Source organism: Saccoglossus kowalevskii, chromosome 10 (genome assembly GCF_978046115.1).
Source record: "Saccoglossus kowalevskii chromosome 10, keSacKowa6.1, whole genome shotgun sequence".
NCBI lineage: Eukaryota > Metazoa > Hemichordata > Enteropneusta > Harrimaniidae > Saccoglossus > Saccoglossus kowalevskii.
In genome coordinates, this window is record NC_140650.1 from 23,105,703 (window position 1) to 23,131,286 (window position 25,584).

The 25,584-nt window shown below is 34.1% G+C and overlaps 1 protein-coding gene and 1 long non-coding RNA gene across 4 annotated transcripts; both read right to left on the reverse strand.

Moving 5' to 3' along the window:
- Positions 1-572: 572 nt before the first annotated feature.
- LOC102805339 (non-structural maintenance of chromosomes element 4 homolog A-like) lies at positions 573-25,306 on the reverse strand. 3 transcript variants are annotated; one of them, XM_085504383.1, is made up of 11 exons: positions 24,949-25,306; positions 23,839-23,919; positions 23,580-23,719; positions 23,318-23,451; positions 22,504-22,606; positions 21,177-21,270; positions 11,344-11,435; positions 9,770-9,818; positions 6,485-6,573; positions 5,686-5,829; positions 573-3,831 (listed from the first exon to the last, which is right to left on the reverse strand). In XM_085504383.1, exons 1-10 carry the CDS (start codon positions 25,124-25,126, stop codon positions 5,707-5,709), a joined length of 1,083 nt encoding a protein of 360 aa, XP_085360509.1. In that variant the 5' UTR covers positions 25,127-25,306; the 3' UTR covers positions 573-3,831; positions 5,686-5,706. The 3 variants fall into 3 exon arrangements, with proteins under 3 accessions (XP_085360509.1, XP_006825652.1, XP_085360508.1); XM_006825589.3 differs by having other exon boundaries at positions 21,171-21,270; XM_085504382.1 differs by having other exon boundaries at positions 573-4,642; positions 21,171-21,270.
- LOC146737975 (uncharacterized) lies at positions 7,190-8,762 on the reverse strand. Its single transcript, XR_014930722.1, has 2 exons — positions 8,679-8,762; positions 7,190-7,423 (listed from the first exon to the last, which is right to left on the reverse strand). It is a non-coding gene; the product is annotated as an uncharacterized LOC146737975 (long non-coding RNA).
- Positions 25,307-25,584: the final 278 nt, after the last annotated feature.

Below are 25,584 nucleotides of genomic sequence, written 5' to 3' on the forward strand. Positions count from 1 at the left end.
AAAAAGGTATATTCGCTGGATTTTATTTTCACGGAATCATTCCTTCAGCGTAAATAGCGAAAATAAAGTATTCTTCAGTAGTGAGATAAACCTGTGTAGCTATGAATATGCCGCAGAGCTTTATATTGAATTTAAAATTCACACAAACTACTTTAACCACTAATAGTATGACAAAAATGAGATCATTTAAACCATCATTGCATTCATTGTCACTTTTTGGTTGCGTGGATTTGAACTGCCAAAAATAGGAACCCCCCACACACCATTGTGATAATAAATTGTAAATCTTGTGACGTCCATCACAATTACAAATGCTGACTAGAAATCACTATTAAAATGTTGGCGATGAGGATGTCTGACCAGTTGAACACTCCGTTTCTGGGCATTGATTCTTCGCATAAAAAAAATTATCATCACGCAACACATGTTCAAATTTCATGTAAACAATGTATTTTCCATGTGTAGTATAGAATGCTGTGACACAACATCGTCCATATCCTCACAGTTCCAATCACAATCTATTTAGTACTGCATGTATGCATTGCCTGGTAGATAGTACATCACACTGCAAATTAAATCAAAGGTTATCGGTAATACCTTTATTGAGAAAGAATTTCTTTACAAAGTTTAATAAAATATTGTAAAATTTTTTACATGGGTAGATCCAAGACACTGTACATATGGCATCAGAAGAACAACTACCATACACTACTGTAATACTGTTTTTAGAAACATTGCACACGAGCTGTTCTAAGATCTAACAATAATATTTCTAGTTAAAAACTATAACTATTTTACTACAAACATCCATACAAGCCTTCAAATTGGGTATTACCAGTTACCACCTTCCTGGCATTTTATTTTTTTTGAAGATTTTCAATTTAGACCAACTTGACAATACATTCTAGTTTTGATAAATGAATGAAGTTATGACAGTTGTCATTTGTATTTCATATCCGTCTCAAGTAAAAAATATAATTTGATATCACTTGCATAAACATTTGATTTGGTAGAATCCTTTGTGATGGTTGGAATGAATTGGTAGTACCCCTTATGATGGCTAAAATTAATCTGGTAGAAACCTTTATGATGATTGGAATGAATTTGACAGTACCCCTTATGATGGCTAAAATTAATCTGGTAGAAACCTTTATGATGATTGGATTGAATTTGGCAGTACCCCTTATGATGGCTAAAATTAATTTGGTAGAAACCTTTATGATGATTGGAATGAATTTGGCAGTACCCCTTATGATGGCTAAAATTAATTTAGAAGAAACTTTTATGATGAATGGAATGAATTTGGCAGAATCCCTTATAATGGAATTGATTTGGCAGCACCTCTTATGATGGCAAAAATTAATTTGGCAATGATGTTCGGAAAGCATTTGGCGATATCCTTACGATGGACAGAATGAATTTGGCAATTACACTATGATGTTCGGAATGCATTTGGCGATATCCTTACGATGGTCGGAGTGAATTTGGCAATAACCTTCACATGATGGTTTGAATGAGTTTGCCAGTACCGCCTCAAACCAGTTTTGATCTCATGATATAACGCCAGATGTTGACAAGTAACTAGAATTGGCTGCATCAAAATTAAAAATTAATGAATCAATTTCTAAAATTGACAGTTACACAAAAAAACAAAATCAGAATGAGGATGGGTGGTCATGCTTTTTGTCTTTTACATTACATTATACACATTAGAAAAACACTTTATATAGTAAAATGATTCAGTTATTGCTGCGCTAAAAAGCAAATATATATCTTGGCAAGAAATCGCCAGTGCTGACAAACATAGTGCGGGTATATTGTTTGTTTTACCACTAATCACACCATACATATTGTATTAACTTGACTGATTGGCAGTATACATTTCATAGGTTAGACACCCAAATTTAGGCGTTACAGTGAAAGATTTTGTCATGAAGAAAAAATAATTACCGAGTTTGTTTCAAAAGATTGTTGTTTACATGTTTAAATATTCACTGAAAAGTAATGTAAATTTCACTGCTGCAGAATGATTTCGACCATAGGGTTTCTGAGAAAATTTCTTCAATACAGAACTGAGAGAGTAAAGTGACTGGTGATGCAGGCATACAGTCTGATTGGATAAAAAATGATTTTTTACCTTTATTTGTCACTGCGTTGTTACAAACTTTTAAACCAGACGCAGTAAATCGCAAAACATATTTTAGTTACAAAAATCTAAATCATGAGACAAATATCTAATATCTCAAACTGCGACCATGTTGGTTTAAATGAATTTGACACACCGGGTAATACCACCTAAGATGACTAGAATTAATTTAGTAGTGACCCTAAAATGGTTGAAGTAACTTGCAGCAGGATCTTGGACTATTTCTATGAAAAAAATAGTCAATGTTAATGACATAATCCCAGTTTGTATTTGGCTGACACAAAATTATTTCTGTCAAGGCACCTCTGAGAAATGGTTGAAGAAAAATAAAATAAAATCAACACCAGGAAACATATCATGTGTGATGCTCATACCAAGTTTACAAAAATTCGGCTTTGGCATGAAAAATTTTGAATTAAATGTCGATAATTCATAATTTCTGGAACTAAAATGGCTGCTAGCCATTCAAACGTCATCAAAATGAAAAACAATTAAATGTGCATATGTATACTATTATTTTTTACTTGTCAATACACAAACTTTGAATCAAACCAACCCAGGCATCTATGTGAAATGACGTCAAACAGGCAGATGGTTAGAATGATTTTGGCAGATCCCTTTATGATGGCTAAAATTAATTTGGTAGAAACCTTTATGATGAACGGAATGAATTTGACAGTACCCCTTATGATGGCTAAAATTAATTTGGTAGAAAGCTTTATGAATGGAATGAATTTGACAGTACCCCTTATGATGGCTAAAATTAATTTGGTAGGAACCTTTTTGATGAACGGAATGAATTTGACAGTACCCCTTATGATGGCTAAAATTAATTTTGTAGAAACCTTTATGAATGGAATGAATTTGGCAGTACCCCTTATAATGGCTAAAATTAATTTGGTAGAAACCTTTATGATGATTGGAATGAATTTGGCAGTACCCCTTATGATGGCTAAAATTAATTTGGTAGAAACCTTTATGAATGGAATGAATTCGACAGTACCCCTTATGATGGCTAAAATTAATTTGGTAGAAACCTTTATGATGATTGGAATGAATTTGACAGTACCCCTTATGATGGCTAAAATTAATTTGGTAGAAACCTTTATGAATGGAATGAATTTAGCAGTACCCCTTATGATGGCTAAAATTAATTTGGTAGAAACCTTTATGATGATTGGAATGAATTTGGCAGTACCCATTTACGATGGCTAAAATTAATTTGATTGAAACATAAAACATAAACATGTCCAACGTGGACAAATAAACCTCACATTTTATTCTTCAAGGTACAGTAAAGTGATGAAAAATGTAAAATAAACATCATATAGCACCAACATGAAAAAGAAAATTGTTTTAAAGAAACTCTACTACAAAAGATGACATAGATATTACCATGGCTGTTCCTGACAGAGGCTAATGAACACACAAACACTTCACAGAACAGTGCCAGATGGCGCTAAAACAAAATAACTTAGCAAGAAATTTGCATAGACAATATTAGTGTTGAGAGCCCGAGTATTTATCCTGATGTGGTAGAATTTGAATTGTAATCTGTAGTCAAGAATAGTTCATGAATGAAGTGAAACAAGTGATACCGCCCTCAATGTCAATTATTATGGTCGCAGCATTTCATTGACTTCTTGTATTGTACACTTCAGTTATTAGATATCACAATTTTCTCTCTGGAGAAAAAATAAAATAAGTTTTGTTTTTCTCATCAATATTTTCTTCATTTTTATGTATTTTCTTGGTGGGTCACTGGGAATAAGTTTAAAAGTAAAGTAACAGTGATCAAGAAAAGCTGGCAGGGACGAAAAGGCCACCAATCTAAAAAAAACAATGTGCACAAAATCCAATATGTATTGTCACAATGTCATATTTGATTGAAATCAGCCTGGTCATAACCAAAAACCGGTCATGTTAGGATTAGGATTTAATTTAATACCATAATATGACTGTTTTCAGCTAAATTTGATCAGATCACTAGCAATCAGATCACTAATCTTCAACGGAACAGAAAATAAAAATGTTTCTTGTGATATAAAAATTGTATATCAACTTTCAACATATCAAGTCTCTGTCAATGACATAGTCCTTGTTTGTATTAAGATATATATACATATGATGCATGTGTGAAGTTAAACCTTGGTTGGTCAAGGCATGTACGATATATGGCTCCGTGGAACTGCATTCCTTTAAACAAGATGAGGTGCATCATGGTCTAATTATGTTGAATGTATGTACCAAGTTTGAACGAAATCCGTCTATGCATGACTGAGATTGTGTTCTGGAATGTTGAAAATGTTTAATTTTGATGCATTTTTGGCCTTAAAATGGCTATCAAATACTGCGGTAGCTATATTGAATCAGATCACGAAACAAATGTATGTGCATATGTCTGATGCTAGTTGAAATTGATCGGTCCAGGCATGTCAGATACAACTGCTTTCTTTGAAAACAAAATGGTCACCAGTTGGTCATTTTGAACCTATTCTGAAAAATAAAATCATATGCATTAATGTCCCATTGTTTTCAATGTATGTACCAAACAAGCAGCCTGTCGGCTGAGATAGCTCCGCTGTTAGCAATGCACATGGCAATTAAAGAACAGAAGATATCATTAGAAAATGAACAAATCTGAGAGAGGTCCACATGTACTACCTATATGTATAATATATCAAAGCAATTGGACTTGCGGTTTTCAACAAGAAGTCGAAAATATCACTTTTTACCAAAAATTACAAAAATATTCATCAAAATTAGAGAATTAAAGATATCATTATGAAATGAACAAATCTGAGAGAGGTCCACATGTAGTACCTATATATGTAATATCAAAGCAATTGCACTTGCGGTTTTCAACAAGAAGTCGAAAATATCACTTTTTACTAAAAATGACAAAAATATTCACCAAAATTAGAGAATTGAAGATATCATCATGAAATGAACAAATCTGAGAGAGGTCTACCCAAGGTACATATACACCAAGTATCAAAGCATTCAGGCTTGTAGTTTTCAAGAAGAAGTCGAAAAAGTAAAACATTGACACGGACGACGACGGAGACGGAGACGGACAATCACTCATATGATAAGCTCCGCTTGACAAAGTCGACAGCGGAGCTAAAAAGGCTTTCATTTGGCCATCTTGACTAAGATCATGAAACAAATTTATGTGCATATGTTCGATATAATGTTGGATGTAAGTGTGAAGTTTAAACTCAATATGTATGAGGTATAGCTGGATATGAACGGACAGGAGGTCAATTCACCAGCCCCTGTTTTCAGAATTTGTCGGAACAAGGACTAATTAAAGCAAGGGAGTCATAACCTGTGCATGAGACAGACATGAGCCTTTGTGTTTTAACCATGTGTTGTTATTGTCGCCCAGGACTCGATTCTCAAAGTGTGCAGGTGACCACACCTCCGCTTTAATCATTGTATCTTTGATAAACAGACAAGGATATAGTGAAAAAATGGCTACCAATTGTGATCAGTCAAGAACAATCATGAAAATAATTGAAATATGATTTGTCTACCTTTGAATGAGGAAGTGTGATCTACTCATCTTGACCTGAGGAATCATCTTCAGTACCAATATGGCCATTGAGGGTTTTTTCTTCCTGTAGTGTCGACCTAGTTGGAATCATCGGTTTCTCTATCTCAAAAACATCAATAATTTCCTATAAAACAATTTACAAACATGGAATAATTTTCATAATAGAGATAAACTGACAAAAAAAAAAGTCTGCAGTTTTGAAATGATATAAATTATATCATGATTCTCCGCAAAGACTTCATAGCTTTCAGGAGAGTGGTTCTATGTACATGTTGATAAGTAAACTAAAGTAAATTATTTCACAACATATAATATTTTAGAGGGACATAAATTAAGAGAATGGATTTTTGTATGTGATTTCTGCTGGCATGGCAAATCAATGGTGTTTCATGACCATTTCACCAAAAAAAAAGTATTTTTTAGTGACGTAATAAGTTTTATGTTTCCACACATGGGTGGAAATCAAAAACAAATTATAATGTGATGAAGCAATATTCTATTATATTCTACTATACTCTATACCTGTAAATTATTACATGATTTGAATCAGTAACCTTTATAATGCAAGCCTGTGATTTCTGTTTTATTTTCACATGATGATCTGTTCTCTGCCTGCCACCCAATGTGGTATTATACCATTCATATTTTTTGACAATCCAATTTATCATTCATGCATTGTCCTTTTATATTTCTAGAATAAAAATTAATGCTTAATATCTGTACTCTGGGACATTCACTGTGGTTCTATGTAGAAAACAATGCTAATCCAATTCACTCACTTTCCATTGTTCCATATCCATGGTTACCACAACTTGTTTTCTGTCAACTCTTTCCGTAGTCTGTCCTTCCACATACGGTTCTCTTGGAGCTAAAAATAAAATGTGAATCTCATTACTTACCATAGAGGACGCTTCACAATTTAACGTGATATTTTAAAGCACATTATAATTCCATCCAGTCAGTTACCATCATTTATTTGGGGGATTACCAACAATGTGACATTACATAATTGCCTATTAAAAAATAAAGCCTTTTTGTAATTCTTTAATTTGAATATTAAATTCAAAGTGACAGCTGAGTCAGTCAAAGTCAAATTATTCATTGTTTCAGTGTTGTGGCTGCCAGCTGTAGCTTTCAAACACCAATGCAGCATGTTAACAAGTCATGAATGACACTGCCTTCGCTAGTTGTCATTCTAAAGTTGCATGGACATAAATTGGCAAACATGATTTTAATGGCATTCCCAAGTTTATAGCACTCTCCATCCAGGTCAGCATTATTCTCAGCAAGGAAACCAGATAGCACCAAACCAGTACAACAGGTAAAATGACAAGGAAGTATACAAATCAGATCTGCAAATATGTCAGTGTTGTGTCTGTTTGGATAAATTAGTTTGTGGTCCTGGATTAGTTTCAAAATCTCTAAAAAGGACAAGATTACTTCTCATACGACAATGATACAAATAAAGTGCAAAAATCCAGAAAAATATTATCAAGTTTTTATTATCATACATTAATATTAACAAATCGTGTGAAATTTTATGTACAGAGAAACACATATTTATGCTTTGGTTGACAGAACTTCTCAAAGTAAAAAAAAGAGGACCTGCGAAACTTTATACAATTGTCGGACACGCAGTGAATAGTACCGGTATGTTTTTGTAATACATGCAGTTTCAGTGGCTTTGCTTTCTGAGAAAAAAAAATCTGGCTATGCACCTGAAAAAAAAAAAAAAAAAGAACATTTAGCCCAAAGTAAGCAGAGGTTGTAGCAAATGTGCTCCCATTGGCTGTTAGATTTAATTAAAAAAGATATTTGGGTCTTTTTAGTACGAAAAAATATTACTTAATAAATTTATACCAGCCAGAAAGAAATTGCAGTTCACACTGTACTATTTTAAACATGTTCTACCAAAGTCTAGGATGAACTAATTCAACAGTCTGTTTCCACTCTACAAAGTTGTCAAATTAATATTTACGAGATTAAGAATGTGCAAAAAGCCACTTGAGCTGAACCAAATGGATGCCAAGCTATCAAAAGAAATAAAAAAAAACTATTGAGAAAAATACCAAAAAATACATTTAATATAAAAGCAGATAGAAGTGCATAAAAAACTAATCAGCAGAGGTAGTGATCATGTAACCTAAGTGTATATCAAATTTCCTTTGAACTGGATTGCATTGTCTCAGACTGGCAGCTAATTTGCATATTAATTTGCATACTAATTAACATATTGTAGTTGTATTAAAATATATAAAATAATATCCGAAGTTTTGAAAAAAAAAATTATGACTATTAAGTCAACATTATTAAAATTGAGGATTACGTGAATTTGACCCCCTCCCTAATATTGTTTCACATATCCCTTAAAAACATGGCCGCTGTTAAATCCATCTCAATCAAGGTCCGTAATTTATTTTCCTGCTCATAATGAAGATAAATTATGGTAGCTAAACATTGAAATTGCCACCCTGACTTCAGTACCAAAATAAATAGCTCATTGGGAAAATGTGTCTCTGTTGACAGAGGTTCGATTTACCGATAAACTTCAACACTGCATGGAGCATAGAGGTCCCGGTCACGAGTGCAGTAACGCACTCGGTTATCATATTTACTTCAAAGGTAATTTAAAAGCGATGATAGATTCATTGATATTTAATTACAGTACTTTTCAATTTCATCATTGCTTTCAAGCAGTCACTGTTGGCCGAACTTGACTTGTGTTTTCTCGATAATTCTAGTCTAATATGTCGTCACGAAACCAAGTTTCAATCTGCTAGCAGTTATTCCCAAGCCTCCTAAATGACGAGATAAACTTTCGATGTACACGTTTCATAACCAGTTCTTGAACTAATAGCAGGACTGTTTTTCTGGCAAAGTGTGACACTGTGCGATCGCTAGTTTCTCACTAAAGTCAGGACACAAAAGGATAAATCAAAGTTCATAATAAATACCATAAGCAAAGTTTCTTACCTTTGAGATAGAATTTAATCTATGTAAGCCTTGTGCAAAGAAAGATACAGTCCCGGAATACAATATCCTCAGACGAAATCGACGGCGATTTTCTTAGCAGTTAGACTGGCGCATGCGCAATACAGTATACCAGTTCTCTTGCGAGATGTTGTTAAAACTCAGATTTTTCCGGCAAATTTCGGCACTTGTACTAGTAAAATGTTGAAAATCCCAGAAAAACACAATGAAACCTTGGCGAATCAAAAAAATACTTGGCGTGCATATGTATGGCATTGAGAATTACATTTGCACCAACTTTGAAAACAATTGGACAGAGCATATCAAAGTTATAAGAGATAAAAGACAGACGAACTGACGGACGGACGAACAGACGAACAGAACTTCGTCTGCGAAGGCTAACAAGCAATGTTGTTATCACACAAATGTAGAGTACTTTGACTGTACTGTTGACAAGGTTTTGTATTAATGCAATAAACCTGTGTATCTATAACATGTAATTATATACCAGGCAATATGAACTAAAAATCCATTATCCCTGTCATAGAACAGCCAGTTTCTGGAGAAGGCTAAAACAGTGAAATTAGTTTCTGTCTTCTTGAGGTGTTTACCCTGAGTGTTACCCATTTTGACGATATAACTTGCCACAGGAATTTGTTAAGGAAACAGTTTATCAAAATAAAAATCTGAATATACTGTATGGTTTTCTCCCGACACGTTCAACTCTGCTGATAAAAAGAACTTGCATACATGTAGTGGTGTCCCAATTTTAAAAGCAGTCGCTAACCGCTTTTCTAAAAGCACCATTTTAATTGACGAATAAATACGCTTGCTAGCATGCTGCATGTGTTTGAATGTCTTGTGCTGCACAGGTAACAGATTCAGTCAGTTTTCTTGTAATAACCACAAATAGTTAAATTGCCCACATATGTTCATAAAAACGACTATGTATATTTCCAATTTCACCTTGCTTTGGCACACGTTAGTAACAAGAATGGCGGAAATCAGATACAAAACTCACTAGATGTTATAATCTGCAAGCAGGGGGAGGAGATTGCTAAAATGCTTAATTAAGACATGTGCTATTTACTTACTAACAACAGGTAGATTGTCCTCATCTAAGACCACTTCAGCGTGTCCATCCTATCAAGACAATATACCAATCAGTATGGCCCTCTCTCAATTATAGTATACAATGAAAACAGTAATTTATCACTGGGATTTAGTTGCAGCGTAGTTGGGGAATAATCATCTCATTTGAATAAATTAATATTCATGAGCAATGACCAAATCGTATTTTCAGTAAAATTGTGCCTTAATGTTTTACGATAGCATACATGATAGTTCTAAATTGACTGATTTTATTGTTACGAGCCGAAAAAATATATCGAAAAACTGATGTAAAGGTGTTTTTTGAGACAGACTACAGCAAAGTAACCAAAGGTTTTTTTTTTACCCTGATCATAGCAAGTTACAAATTTCATGGAGAATGCAGAGGCACATTTATATTTCCCTCTAGTACTATTGCTCAAAATTGCTCAAAATGTTTTCAGTGACTTTTGTCAGTGACAAGTTACCTAATTAGTATGTATTTCGAGAAACCACAGTGTGTGTGCATGCGCAGTTCGAAATGGAACAATTTTGAACGCAATAAAATCACTCGTAGAACTCTGGCTCCAGCAAAAAATTGTGGCGTCAAACTGGCTTTCGGTTGAATTGTATTGCAATAGACATAATTTTAGAGCCTGTATGTTTGTACAAGTTTTGTTGAGGATTATTTTGTAAAGAAATCGCTGAAATTATTTCATCTGTTCGTAAAAGGGGCGTTGTTGCTTTGACGATTGGCTATGAACGATTGACATCGAAAGGTTTCATTCAGACTGGGTGGCACCCTCTCGTGCCAATTTGTCACTATTCCAAAGTCTCCCATAAAATCTGTACATTAGGTTACGCCTGAGACTCAAAAGTTGATACACATATCCCGCAAAAGTTCTTCAAAACATAACATGGCAACTCATCAGGATGCGACTCGTGAATTAATTTCAGTATGCTGTGAACATTGCTTTGTTTCTTATTTTGTCCCTGAAACTTTTTACAACAATTACATGTATCAGGACTAATAAAGCTGAGATCGGTTATCACTTTCAAACTCCAAAATTCTCAACACAAAGTTAGATGATGACATTATTTGGTAACACATCAAATTTGTTTATAACAAAGCATAACAGCTACAGTAGTTTATAATCACTAAGTTTGAAGGTCTTTTATTGGCATCACTATCATTTGATCTTTTCTTGTCAGAGATCAAGTTACCATGGCATAGCTTAACAGATTTGGAAAGTTATCCACAGTCCTTACAGCACAGCATTGCCGAGTTTGATTGTTATTTAAATACAAGTTATCCAGCTCAAAAACAGGTAAGCGACATCGGTGTCAAAATCAATACAAACACCATTTTGGAGTACTTAAAGCTTACAATTCTCAGCTATAGTTAGTATGGCAGTTGATATAATCATAGACAATACTGTGTAGGTTCACAGGGATTGACAGAAATAACAGCATTACTTTGAGAGCAAACAGAAGTGCAACAGCAATGATGCCATTTGAATCATTCAATGGGAAGTATGTCTGAGAAGTATAAAGGCACTAATACTTAAAAAATACTTACACGAACTAGAAAAGATAGATAAAACATGTTTTCCACAGTTTGAGCATAGGATTCTGGGTTGACAACGAACTCAAAAAAAGATATTGGTTCAACTAGAAAGAGAAGAAAAAAACATGTACAAATAGAACGAGTAAACAAGTTAACAGTGTTATGATAAACAAGACAAATGTTTTTGATGAAGAAATACATGGCCTTAGATATTATGAATAACTAAAAAATAGTGGATAGGTTTGATTTTATATCACTGTAAAAATGAGATTCATTCATAGTTTATTGCATTCAAATATTAGAAGAGAAAGCTAAATATACATTGAATCTGATTGAATCATCATGATTTGCTTTTCTAAAATGGATATGATGCCCAATTTCAAATAAAATTGTAATTGCATCAGAAACCACTATAAGTATGAACACCAGGTTTGAATGAAACTGGACCAGGCACACCTAACATTATGTACTGTCTTAAGGTAGCGAGAAGGTTTTGTGACGTTTTCGAATAAAACATTCTCTGTCTGTTGTCTCGTTCAGAACAGTAATTTAGCTTATATATTTCAAAAGACTAAGTATAGTGGTACAAGTTCGCACAAACTGGACAGTCATTGTTTACATAATTATCACGTGACATCAAAAATGGCGAACCTTGTAAAAATGACTAAGTCCGCGATTGTGAGAGCACACTGCGGAATTTCCTGGTGAAATTTACGTAATGCATTGTCCATAATCAAGTCCATTGAAATGTGTCTCCGATTTCTATGCAGGTTTGTTTTTTTGTCCCCAGATTATTTCATACTTAGCACCTTTAACAGACTATTATTCTGTGACAAAGCATTTTCTTTAAAAACCCAGATATATTTCGCACCATCATTATCTTTTGAACGATAACTGCGAGTTTGAATGTCCTAGTCCGAACGCACTTCATTTGGCGGCGGTCCCAATGAGTCGTACTCGGTCAAAACCTCAACTCGAGAAAAACGCGAAAAACAGTTTTGGTTAATGAAACACTGTAGATTTGCTGCATTATTATAAATATACACTAAAAATGGCCAAAAATATTAACCTCTGATATCATAGAACTCATAAAGAGTGTCAGATAATGAATAATTTCATACTCGAGCGTGAAAAATGAAGAAAACTGCTGGCATTTGAGTCCGTATTCCAGGAACGTTTCCATTGTTATGCAAACGCACAAGGGATAATCCTCTGACAAACATTACTGTCCCACTGTACACGCTGACAGTTTACAAACAGGCTAATCCTTCAAGTGTCTCTGACAAGACATCTAATAAAACGGTTTTCATGGTGAAACAAAATGGCCGATGTTTGAAAAAAATTTCTGTTTCAGACTGCGACACTGAGTGGCAGATTTTTCTTTGCCTCGTCTATCAACGCCTTCTTTTCTTCGCCATTGCGTTATAAAAATGGTATTAGTAAAATAGATAATTGACTTGGAAAATAAAACGATTTAAAAGAAAGTTGTGCAAAGTTACAGTACTTATTTCGCACAACCTCCCACCCGCTTCCGCTTTCCAACCACCTTTTTCACTCGCTTTTGCGACCGCTTGTTGAATTCGACAGGACAATTTCCGTTTTATTTTTGACCGCGCAAACCCCGAAATATCACCGCCCGCTCGCTCGCGCGCATTTGAAATTAGGATTAATAGACACATTTTCGAGGTTCACATTGTCTTTCTGGTTTTTATGAATGTTCAACAGCTGACAAAAGTTCAAATACTTTTTGTTTTAACTATCTATAATTATATGCACGCAATTTGACCCTTTGACCTCGATTTGGCTTGGACTGAATATTTTATTTTGAACAATATTCTGACGTGAAAAATTTCAACACAAGTACGACATGTTGTCTGGGTTTTCTTTCCTGATTGTCGAGTCTTCGCAATGTGTTTTGTATAATTATTGTTGTTTTTCCCCGAGGCAAAGACAAGCTAAAGGACCATGAAGCTAAATATTCCTAAGCCTAAAATAAAACCTTATATTACACCTCTTTGTGTATTTGTTAATTTTACATATGTTTTTAATGACAGTATGTCTGTAAATATCTAGAAAAATCTCGTTTTCGTTGATAATTTCGATTGTTTGGAATGTCTGTTTACCGTGTCCCAATAATTTGTTTGAAATGTCGATCCCAGTTGGTTTCTTCATACTAAGTTTAGGAAGGGCGTCGATCAACACAATCAGCCGAAACGGGACAAACATTTACCGTAATTCATGGGGATCATGTCCGTAATTTGTGGGCTGAGACCCCAAATAATTTAACAAGTACTATTATTATTATTATAATATATATTTTAATTACATCGCAAAACTACAACAGAGCTGGAGTTGTTCGCAGTGAAACAACCGCCTTGAAGTCGATGCAACTTCAACTAGCCATTTCTTACCTTGAAATAAAAAAAAAACCTAAAAATTCGAAGAGCATCGGGGAAAATATTAATAATCATTCTTATCAATCGCTTGCTTTATTTTATTAGAATCCACGAAATTCACAAGTTTTTTGACATTTGTTGGCAACCCTCGCTCTAAAAAAGATTGAAAATGTGGGTGTGGTTCTTTTGCGAGGTCCTGTTGATAATACGGACAAATATGGTTCTGTGACCCAGGTCGTGCTCCGAGGATGTGGTCAATTGAGTTGCCAATAACTTGCGTGTCGGACTATACCATTTAGGTGTGGGGGAGGTGGCTGCTGGATAGTTAGCATGATGTGGTTGATTGACAGGTCAACTAGTTAGCATGATGTGGTTGAGTGACAGGCCAATTAGTAACATGCTGTCTTTGTTTTATTTTACAGGCTGCTTTTAGGTTTAAAAATAAAGATCAGAGATAGGCTGCTTCTAGGTTTAAACATAAAGATCAGAGATAGGCTGCTTTTAGGTTTAAAAATAAAGATCAGAGATAGGAAATAATAACTGAAGCCTAAGGAAAGCAGTAGTGGTACACAAACACATATTTAACTATTTAACTTACACAATTTAATTCAGAGGGAAACCGAAGCCCAAGGAAAGCAGTTGTGGTACACAAACACGCATCTGAAAAAAGTCGAATTCCCAGGGCGACAGTAGTGGACGCAGACTTACAAAAAGCCCGCCATTTTATGTTAATTACCAACGACAAAAGATCACGAGACGCGGTCAGTGAAACCTATGAAAAGCAGTAGTGGTACACAAACACACATCTAACTTACACAATGTAGAGGGAAACAATTCGTTGGTGTTATTATCTCACCATAAGAGAAAAAAAGTCGAATATCTAGGACGACAGTGGTGGTCGCAGACTTACAAAAAGCACGCCATTTTATGTTAATTACCAACGACAAAGGATCACTTGCGGGTCACAGGACGCGGTCACTGACCTCTACCGGATGTCATCAATACGCAACACACAACATAAGAAATGGAAATATAAATAAACTCAATGCATATGCATGTATAAAAACCAAGATGTAAGATGAATCAAAAACACTTTTCTAGTATCTTTGGGTAAATGTACGATTCCTCGATTGTGGCTCACCAAACGTAGTCAGAGATGAATGAGCCCGTCATTTTAACGCCATAAGTAGTGTGAAATTAAGTGCGAAGCAGGGCGCTGGGCGGCAGCGTCTGACGCGCCGCCTCGATTAGCAAGCATTGTTTGAGGTGTTATGTTCTTTGTTGGAGGTGATGCATTCTTTGTTACATTCATTTTTTTTTTTCAATCATACCGAAAAGGCAAGTTATTTTCACGGAAAAATTCCGCCAAAGACATTAATAAACAAGTGCAAGCATCAAAGCTGAAGAGAATGAACGGAGTGTCGAAAAGCATGTTGCCTGGGTATTTGGACGAGTTCATGTGGAGGGAGCGGTATGGAAGAACTGACGACGAGGCAATCACGAACATTTTACGCCATATTTCGGAATAGTACCCCCTAAATTAAATTCCAAATTCGATACGGCGTTCTAAATTAAAACCATTTCGATACGGCATTCTAAACTAAAACCATTTCGGTACGGCATTCTAAACTAAAACCATTTCGGTACGGCATTCTAAACTAAAACCATTTCGATACGGCATTCTAAACTAAAACCATTTCGGTACGGCATTCTAAACTAAAACCATTTCGGTACGGCATTCTAAACTAAAACCATTTCGATACGGCATTCTAAACTAAAACCATTTCGGTACGGCGTTCTAAATTAAAACCATTTCGGTACGGCGTTCTAAACTAAAACCATTTCGATACGGCATTCTAAACTAAAACCATTTCGGTACGGCATTCTAAATTAAAACCATTTCGATACGGCATTCTAAACTAAAACCATTTCGATAGGGCATTCTAAACTAAAACCATTTCGGTACGGCGTTCTAAATTAAAACCATTTCGGTACGGCGTTCTAAACTAAAACCATTTCGATACGGCATTCTAAACTAAAACCATTTCGGTACGGCATTCTAAATTAAAACCATTTCGATACGGCATTCTAAACTAAAACCATTTCGGTACGGCATTTAAAAAAAAAAAAAACCCAAACAAAACGGCCCTTTTCAGGGCCAATACATCTTCCAAGAAAGGATATACCGTAAAAAAATGACACATAATCACACACATTATTTGTCTCAATAAACATATTTTTTTTGCAAGCGTTTGCCCTGAAAGAGAGATAAAAGTAAATGATTAGTACTTGAGTAAGTGTGAACAGCAGTGATTAACGCAAGCTAGCTCCTCCCCTTCTTTGAACACTCAACCACCCATTCCCGCAGCCACCTCCCCCACACCTAAATGGTATAGTCCGACACACAAGTTATTGGCAACTCAATTGACCATGTCCGTGCTCCGATCAGGTGACTTTCAACCAATCAATGATGTTGTAACAAAGCATATTTGACACTAATTGAAAGGTCGTTGTACCATCCAATTTCCGGCGTCGATTCACATAGTGTTTTTGTGCTGTGACCGGCTTCAAAATTCGCTGAAAAACATCGGTATATTTTGACAAACGGATGGAATTTGACCTCAGTTCAAAAAGAAAATACTAGGCTTAGATACATTACAGTCCACGGCGAATCAGTTTTCTCTGCAAGTTGGGAAATAAAGTAAACCAGAGTAGGGTCAATGATTTTCAGCCCTGAAGGACTTCCGTGTGCATCCTGAGTTACGAATTGTTCATCGACTGGCCACCAAATATTTATGACTATAACTAAATTTGACACGTTTTTTTAAGCCCAATAAATTATTCATTACTTAAATTACTCTGTTCGATTTTTTCAGGGCATGTGGCCGTTTTTAGTCGAACATATTTGTTGTGGGAACACTTTTACGGTACGGTATAGACTGAACTCATTCAATGATCGTGACTTACCGGGTATTTTTGAAAATTGAATGTCAAATTTTACCAGACATGGACCGACGTGGATTCGGTATCGTTATTTTTGGAATTGATCATTAACATTTCCTCGTTTCTCTACTCTGTCAAAATGAGTTACCTATGCTTTTTTCACGTAACTGTCATTAAAATAATAAATCAAAGAAAGCTTAGAAAGAACTCCCATGTGCTGAGAGTATTGGAGACACATTAAATATAATTCGAAATTACTTAGCTGAAAACTAATTATGCAAATCAGAAAATTAATATGAACAGATTTGAGAGTAAAACTAATGAGGTCTGCGCAATGTAACAGAAAATCTATGTTTCCAAGTTTAATTGAAACGTGATTAGAACCAAAAAATTATGAATTATTATGCTTATTAGGGAATTAATATGAACAGATTTTTACTTCAAACTAATTAGGTTTGTACATTGTCCTAGAGCATCTTTGTACTAAGTTTCATTGAAATGGAATAATTAGTACTTTAGATATCAGTGTGAAAGCTTAAAATTGGTTAATTATGCAAATTAGGTAATTAATATGTACAGATTTTAACCCACAATTATCCAGGTCTGTCTATTGTCCTACATTATCCATGTACAAACATTCATTGATATGTGATGATTAGGACCTGAGATATCAGTGTGAAAGTTGGTTAATTATGCAAATTAATTAATGTGATTAATATGCACAATTATTTATCCTAAAACTAATCAGGTCTCTGCATAGTCCTAAAGGATCTATGTACCAAGTTTCATCGAAATGCGATGATTAGTACTTGAGATACCCATGGAAAAGCTGAAAATTAATTAATTATGCAAATTAGGTAATTAATATGCACAAATATTTATCGGAAACAATCAATCTCTGCATAGACCTTGAGTATCTAAGTACCAAGTTTCATTGAAATGTGATGCTCACTACTTGTATCAAATGCTGAAAATTAATTAATTATGCAAATTAGGTAATTAATATGTACTGATATTACCATAAAAACTATCAGGTCTGTGCAGTGTCATATGACATCTATGTACCAAGTTTCATTGAAATGTCATGATCAGTACTTATATCAAATGCTGATAATTAATTAATTATGCAAATTAGGTAATTAATATGTACTGATATTACCATAAAAACTATTAGGTCTGAGCAGTGTCATATGACATCTATATACCAAGTTTCATTGAAATGTGATGATTAGTACTTATATCAAATGCTGAAAATTAATTAATTATGCAAATTAGGTAATTAAACTTGGAGACATAGATTTTCTGTTACATTGCGCAGACCTCATTAGTTTTACACTCAAATCTGGTCATCCTTTAGGAAATTAAGCGATAAGCGATCGATGTAAAAGCGGAAGGTTGGGCGAAATGAGTACTGTATGCCCGGACTGTATGACCATGTTTCTCCGACGAAGTGTCGACTGACAATAATGCTGGCAATGGACGTTAGATAAACACGCATTGTTTGCGACGGAAAGCTTATCACCCGTTATATCAGAATCGTCAACAACAGAGTCTACAGATAAGATGTTATCACTTAAACCCTTCCAAAGATAAACATTATGCAAATATGCATGAAACGGCAGTTGTAGTCTTTTCTTCTAGCGTTTTAAAACACTAATTTAAGCAGCATTATTTTGTAATTTCGATCTTTTGTAAACCTGGGATGATGTAATAAGGTCTGAAGTAATCGTTTGATCAATTTTTGAAAAATCAAGAAATCAAAGAAAGCTTAGAAAGAACTCCCATGTGCTGAGAGTATTGGAGACACATTAAATATAATTCGAAATTACTTAGCTGAAAACTAATTATGCAAATCAGAAAATTAATATGACCAGATTTGAGTGTAAAACTAATGAGGTCTGCGCAATGTAACAGAAAATCTATGTCTCCAAGTTTAATTGAAATGTGATTAGAACCAAAAAATTATGAATTATTATGCTTATTAGGGAATTAATATGAACAGATTTTTACACCAAACTAATTAGGTTTGTACATTGTCCTAGAGCATCTTTGTACTAAGTTTCATTGAAATGGAATAATTAGTACCGTAAAAACTCCAAAATTTCGACCCCTCTAAAAATTCGGCCACCTAATTATTTGCCGGGTTTCAGTGTTTTATTTACCTCCAAATTTTCGACTCCACTAAAAATTGCCGACTCATTCTTATTCGAAAATTGCGACCAGTTTTAGTTTTCCCCCAAACGAAAAAAAAAAAACGATGTAAGCAAGTTTTCCTAGGTAGTGCGAGACAGCTTTGTCTTTTGACCTATTAGTTTTGTGCTGACCTCTTCTTCGCGTCTTGATGTTTTGTTTTGCTTGTCATAATACTCACTGATTGATGACTTTGTTTAGATTTTGAGTTACAACTCGGCCACGACCTTTGCTTTTACCGTGAAACATTGGGAAGTTTACGTCAATTGACGGACATTGCATTTTTTAAAAATTAATGAAACACACTGTCTATCATCCCCATTTTTTCATTTGCTGATTTCTATTCTGAAAAATTCGACCGTCCGAAAATGCACCTTAATTTTGACTCTAAAAACACGTCACATTTCTAACACCAATTATTTAAAACCGATCCAAATTTTGGAGTTTTTACGGTACTTTAGATATCAGTGTGAAAGCTTAAAATTGGTTAATTATGCAAATTAGGTAATTAATATGTACAGATTTTAACCCACAATTATTCAGGTCTGTCTATTGTCCTACAGCATCCATGTACATTCATTGATATGTGATGTATAGTACCTGAGATATCATTGTGAAAGTTGGTTAATTATGCAAATTAGGTGATTAATATGCACAAATATTTACCGGAAACTAAATAGGGTCTGCATAATTCTAGATTCATTGAAATGTGATGATTAGTACTTTAGATATCAGTAGAAAAGCTGAAAATTAATTATGTAAATTAGGTAATTAATATGCACAATTATTTACCCTAAAACTAATCAGGTCTCTGCATAGTCCTAAAGGATCTATGTACCAAGTTTCATTGAAATGCGATGATTAGTATTTGAGATACCCATGGAAAAGCTGAAAATTAACTAATTATGCAAATTAGGTGATTAATATGCACAAATATTTATCGAAAACAATCAATCTCTGCATAGTCCTTGAGTATGTAAGTACCAAGTTTCATTGAAATGTAATGCTAACTACTTATATCAAATGCTGAAAATTAATTAATTATGCAAATTAGGTAATTAATATGTACTGATATTACCATAAAAACTATCAGGTCTGTGCAGTGTCATATGACATCTATGTACCAAGTTTCATTGAAATGTCATGATCAGTACTTATATCAAATGCTGAAAATTAATTAATTATGCAAATTAGGTAATTAATATGTACTGATATTACCATAAAAACTATCAGGTCTGTGCAGTGTCATATGACATCTATGTACCAAGTTTCATTGAAATGTCATGATCAGTACTTATATCAAATGCTGAAAATTAATTAATTATGCAAATTAGGTAATTAATATGTACTGATATTACCATAAAAACTATCAGGTCTGTGCAGTGTCATATGACATCTATGTACCAAGTTTCATTGAAATGTGATGATTAGTACTTGAGATATCAGTGGAAAAAACGAAAATTGACTAATCATTATGCAAATTAGGTAATTAGTATCCACGGATTATTACCAAAAACTAATCAAAACCTAGCATTAGTTCAGAGCATGTATGTACAAAGTTTCATCAAAATCCAATGAGTGGTTGTTTAGATATCAGTGGAACAATCACGGAACAGCTAAAAATCAGCTAATTAACATGCAAATTAGATAATTAATATGCACGGATTTTTACCAAAAACTAATCAAATCTGCGCATATGTTCAGAGCATCTATGTACCAAGTTTCATCAAAATCCAATGAGTGGTTCTTTAGATATCAGAGGAACAGTCATAGAACAGCTAAAAATTAGCTAATTATCATGCAAATTAGGTAATTAACGAGCATGGATTTTTACCAAAACCTAATCAAATCTGCGCATTGGCCCAGAGCATCTATGCACCAAGTTTCATCAAAAACCGATGTATGGTTCTTGAGATAGCAGTGGAACAGTCGGACACACATACACACACACACACAGACACACTAACTGCAAAGACTCCCATTATGTGCTTCGCACATGGGAGTCAAAAAGTGAAAATTTCCCTTCTCGCTACCTTAAACAAAGACAGTCAAAGCATGTCCTGGAAATAGTTAAGGGCAAAAATACAGCTACCATGTATATTCATGCACTTTTTACATGACAGACATTGTTTTGTCATTCACAAGTGCACATTTTTTTGTTCAGAACAGTAAAACATTGAAAAAGACTAGTCATGCAAATTTGGCCATTTTAGAATATACAAGAGGAATGGGCGCTTGACCGATCATGGGTACAAACACAAGCAAATACAGTAAATCGAACTAATATAAAGAAAAAGAATGTAAACTTACATGTACCATCATCTGAAGAAGTTATTTGTCTCAGAAATTCAAGAACCTTTTCAACTTCTTCTGTTGTCACTTCTTGCTGATTCTTTTGAAGTTTTTCTAACTGAAAAAAAAATAAATGTAGAAATGCAAACTAGAACATGATGTGAAATCATGATGAGTATCGTATCGTATGAATTTTGGGCATAACTTAAATGTCACAGCATTATTTTTTGTCAGAATTGCCTACTTTCTACAAAGCTCCATCAAACAAACTGTCGCTATATGCATGAAATTCTTGCTAATCTGCCAATGCTAGATCATATCATGGAAAATGTTACGTCTGTTTTCATTTGTAATAAACACATCACAATTTATTTAATCAAACAAAAATTATTCCATTAATTGGGCACAAGAAAAAATAAATCTATTTGTATTCTTTTAATTTGTGCTCTTAAAAATAATTATTCTTAGTACTACAAGTTTTTATGCGTTGTTTTGTACCTTGCTCTTTTCTGCCCAATACACTTACCAGAGATGGATACGAGGTCAATATGTAAAGAGTGACCATCATGGTCAGTCAATAGATTAGCTTCTACAATAGTTTCTGTCGTTTTGGGTGGTCCAAGTGCCGGCGTTGAAAATCGGCGTAGGTGGATTTTTCAATGAAAATATAAGCCTCCTAAAAATATTTGATGATAATTTTTTTTTTGTCAAGCACTTTCATCTATAATGAAAATGTGACACGAGGTCAATCGCCCGACCAATAAAAAACGTCAATTTACGCACCATAGGGCGGTTCACTTAAATGACGTCATAGAATAAAATCACTTCCCAAAATGGCAGAAACATGGTCGATGCAACCCTGTAGACCAGCGACAAAAAGCCCTGTACTAAGCTTTCCATCACGGAAATTCATAATCGATGTGCCGACCGATGGATATTTATCGACTAAGTAATAATCTTGCCCAACTGTAGTGTCGTTGGGAATGATTTTCTTTCAGGTCAAATCTTGACCGAACCTAAACTGCTTGCTAACTGAAAGGCTGTGATGACAGAGATTGTCTGCGATTGCGGCTACACCAAGTACTGATAACTTAAAAACTCAAACAAAATGTATATTTTTAATGTCTTCATGCAATGCAATATATTCTGAGTTATCCACTTTATTCTGGTCCGTGAATTCATAGGAAACAATTATAAACATGTTTTCGAACGCCGCGATTTAAAAGAATACATTTAAAAATTAGCATTCAAAAATAAAATGGGTGCGCGAATTAATAGAGACGACGAATTAATCAAGTTATTACAGTAACACAATAAAGCAATTTTATAAATAGCAATGGAATACACATACTTGTTGGGGATGTACTTTTGGGCCAAGTTCCTTATCAGTCACTCTTCTTCTATTAGCACTTCTCTTAGACTTCTGAATTTCTCCTCTTTCAAATGAACCAAGCCTGCAGCAACATAAATTAAAAAGAAGCTATGAGAGTATCCCTAGAGAAATGTAAAAAGTAGCTATGAAGCAACTGATATCAAGTATCCTAGGGGAATGTATAAAGAAGCTATGAACAATAGATATCAAGTATCCCTAGTGGAATGTAAAAAGTAGATTGGAAAAAGATAGCACCCAAGGGAATGTAAATAGATATCATGTATACCTAATTAATAACATACTTCAAATTTATCATACACAATCATTTTAGATGAAACTACATATTGTTTTTACCTCAAGGGGAATGTAAGAAAAAAACGTATAAAAAAGATAGCAAGTACTTATAGGGGAATGTAAAAAAAAAGCTATGAAGCAATAGAATAGAATAGAATAGAATAGAATAGAATAGAATAGAATAGAATAGAATAGAATAGAATAGAATAGAATAGAATAGAATAGAATAGAATAGAATAGAATAGAATAGAATAGAATAGAATAGAATAGAATAGAATAGAATAGAATAGAATAGGGATTGTAAAATTTATCATAGTCAATCATTTTAAGTGAAATACATTTTGTTTTCAGACAACATTAAAAAAAAAATAAAATGAAATAAACAAAATATTTTTTTTTTCATTATTGACCTATGCATTTATCAGTGTACAAAATTGATGAAAGAGCTCAATAAATTTTGACAATACTGATAAGTATCTGACACAAATAAAGAACTCACATAAAATGAAATGCAGGAACTCGTCTAAAGCATGGTAATGCTTCTCTGCCAAGTTTCGCCCATGCTTCTTTTGGGAGCCTTGTTTGCTGGTCATCACCCTCTAGTCCAATCTGTCTTCCTTTCATAAAGGTTATCTAAAATGAAACATTTCAATTGTTTTCAAGGTAAGCAGTATTTGAATGTGGATAATAGACTGTATCCAGTATTAAATAATTTGACAGAAAACAGACAAATAGCCTATAATGGTAAAAAAAAAACTCACAAGTTTCTCAGCAAACTCTGTTGGTTCAAAGGCCACTAAATCGGTGTGTAACTGATGCGCTTGTTGGTTTCCCAGAGATGCCGCTAACACAAGAAACTGAGAATCAAGTGCAGCTTCACGCGTCGCTGTCGTCTTTTTAACTGCAAACAGAAAAATAATTTAAAAAATGCTTGAGCAATTTGGTGTCATTTTGAAACTTGTGTATTCGTCCCACATAGCCACATTTGGCAAAATTTATTAAATATATATAAAAACATACCTTCATTGAAAAGTTTATCAGCTCTTGTTAAGGCTGTGTAAAGCCCTGTATTGTCAGGTCTAATCAGATCCAATCTATTTTCTGAGAACGTAAAACATTCAAACATTATTATACATGAGATGCATGAACAGGTGATTTTGATATCTGTTTATAATATTGTGGATTACTTTATTTTTGCTGGAATTAATTTTCGCTGAAAAGGCTTTTTGGGTGTTGTGTATGGAATTTATTTTCATTGATTTTTGATGAGTTTAATGTGAAATATAGGAAAAAAAGTATATTCACTGGATTTTATTTTCACGGAATCATCCCTTCAGCGAAAATAGCAAAAATAAATTCCAAGCGAAAATAAAGTATTCTACAGTATTGGATCTATTCTCATAAAGTCGACCATTAGCTCAATGTATCCATTACTCACAGGAAGAAGCACAAATGTCAGAAAAAAAGTGGAATGAGGTGCTAAGAATGTTCTATAATGCATCTGCATCTGTATAACATGACGAGTGGATATATTTGGAACGCCATCACATGTGCCATTACTAGTGTTGTCCACAAACCAAAATAGCTGGTGAGTGGTCTAATTAGCATAAATTTGCATATTAATTTGTATTCATTTACAATCAACATTCCAGCATTTATGTCACAAACTGCAATACACACTCGCATACACACATGTTTACAAATGTGAACTATTATTTGTAGAAAAGTCTACAAACTTTCTCATTATCCTGATTTTTTTTTTAAATTTATATTTGTAAGAGGCATGTTTTACTTTTCCTTCATAGAGCTTAATATTTTTATATAAAATACGATTTCTCAAAAACGAGGTCGTGACCACCGTTTTTTTTTATTGCTGCTAATGGATTATAATAGAATAATCTCCAATTGTAAACAAAATAGAACAGATTTATTTGTGAAACTGTATTAAATGAATTAAGCGACAAGACTGAATTTATATCAGGGTTATACAGTAGCGACCGTGATTACAACCATGAAAATAAACACATTACAAACTCACAGTGAATTTGCTAAACATTTTGACTATAAATTATTGAGACTGAGTGAATAATTCATTTTTAACTAATAAACGTTACTATGACTGACACTCACTCTGTGTTTCTGTAATCAAAGTTCGATAATCGTGTCTTATCTGACGTCTTTTGTCTACATACTCCGCACTTCCTGTTGCGCCGGTTTCAAAGACGTCTTCATCTTTATCAGTATCCCTGTTGCTGGTGTTGGATTTGGGTTTCCGACTTGGGCCTTTGGACCCAGGTCGTCCGGACATGTTGGCGAAACGACGTTGCGTGATAAAATAATTTCTGAACACAGAACATTAATGCAGGAAAACAAAATTAATTTCTTATATCTAAAACACGACTCTATACACCGTCTACATAAATACGGAAATGACGAACTCCTTCAAGTGTCTTCACTGTCCTGCGAGCTTTTCGCGCGATCACAACATTGTGTTGTGCGCACGCGTGGGACAATACATTTTTTTATAAAACAGTTTTTGGTTGGTCCACGTATGATTCGTTACGAAATGCATGTTTTTATACACATTATAAAAGGTTTACCCAAAACGATGTATTCAGTGTATATTCCATTGTTTCACATAATGTGACAACATTTATCTTGCAACAACAATTATAACTGTCATTCGGACCTACATAATTAATTATTCATTGCGCGGTGTCTATAAATAACCAATCGAAATTGCTGTTATGAAAAGGAAACAGACGC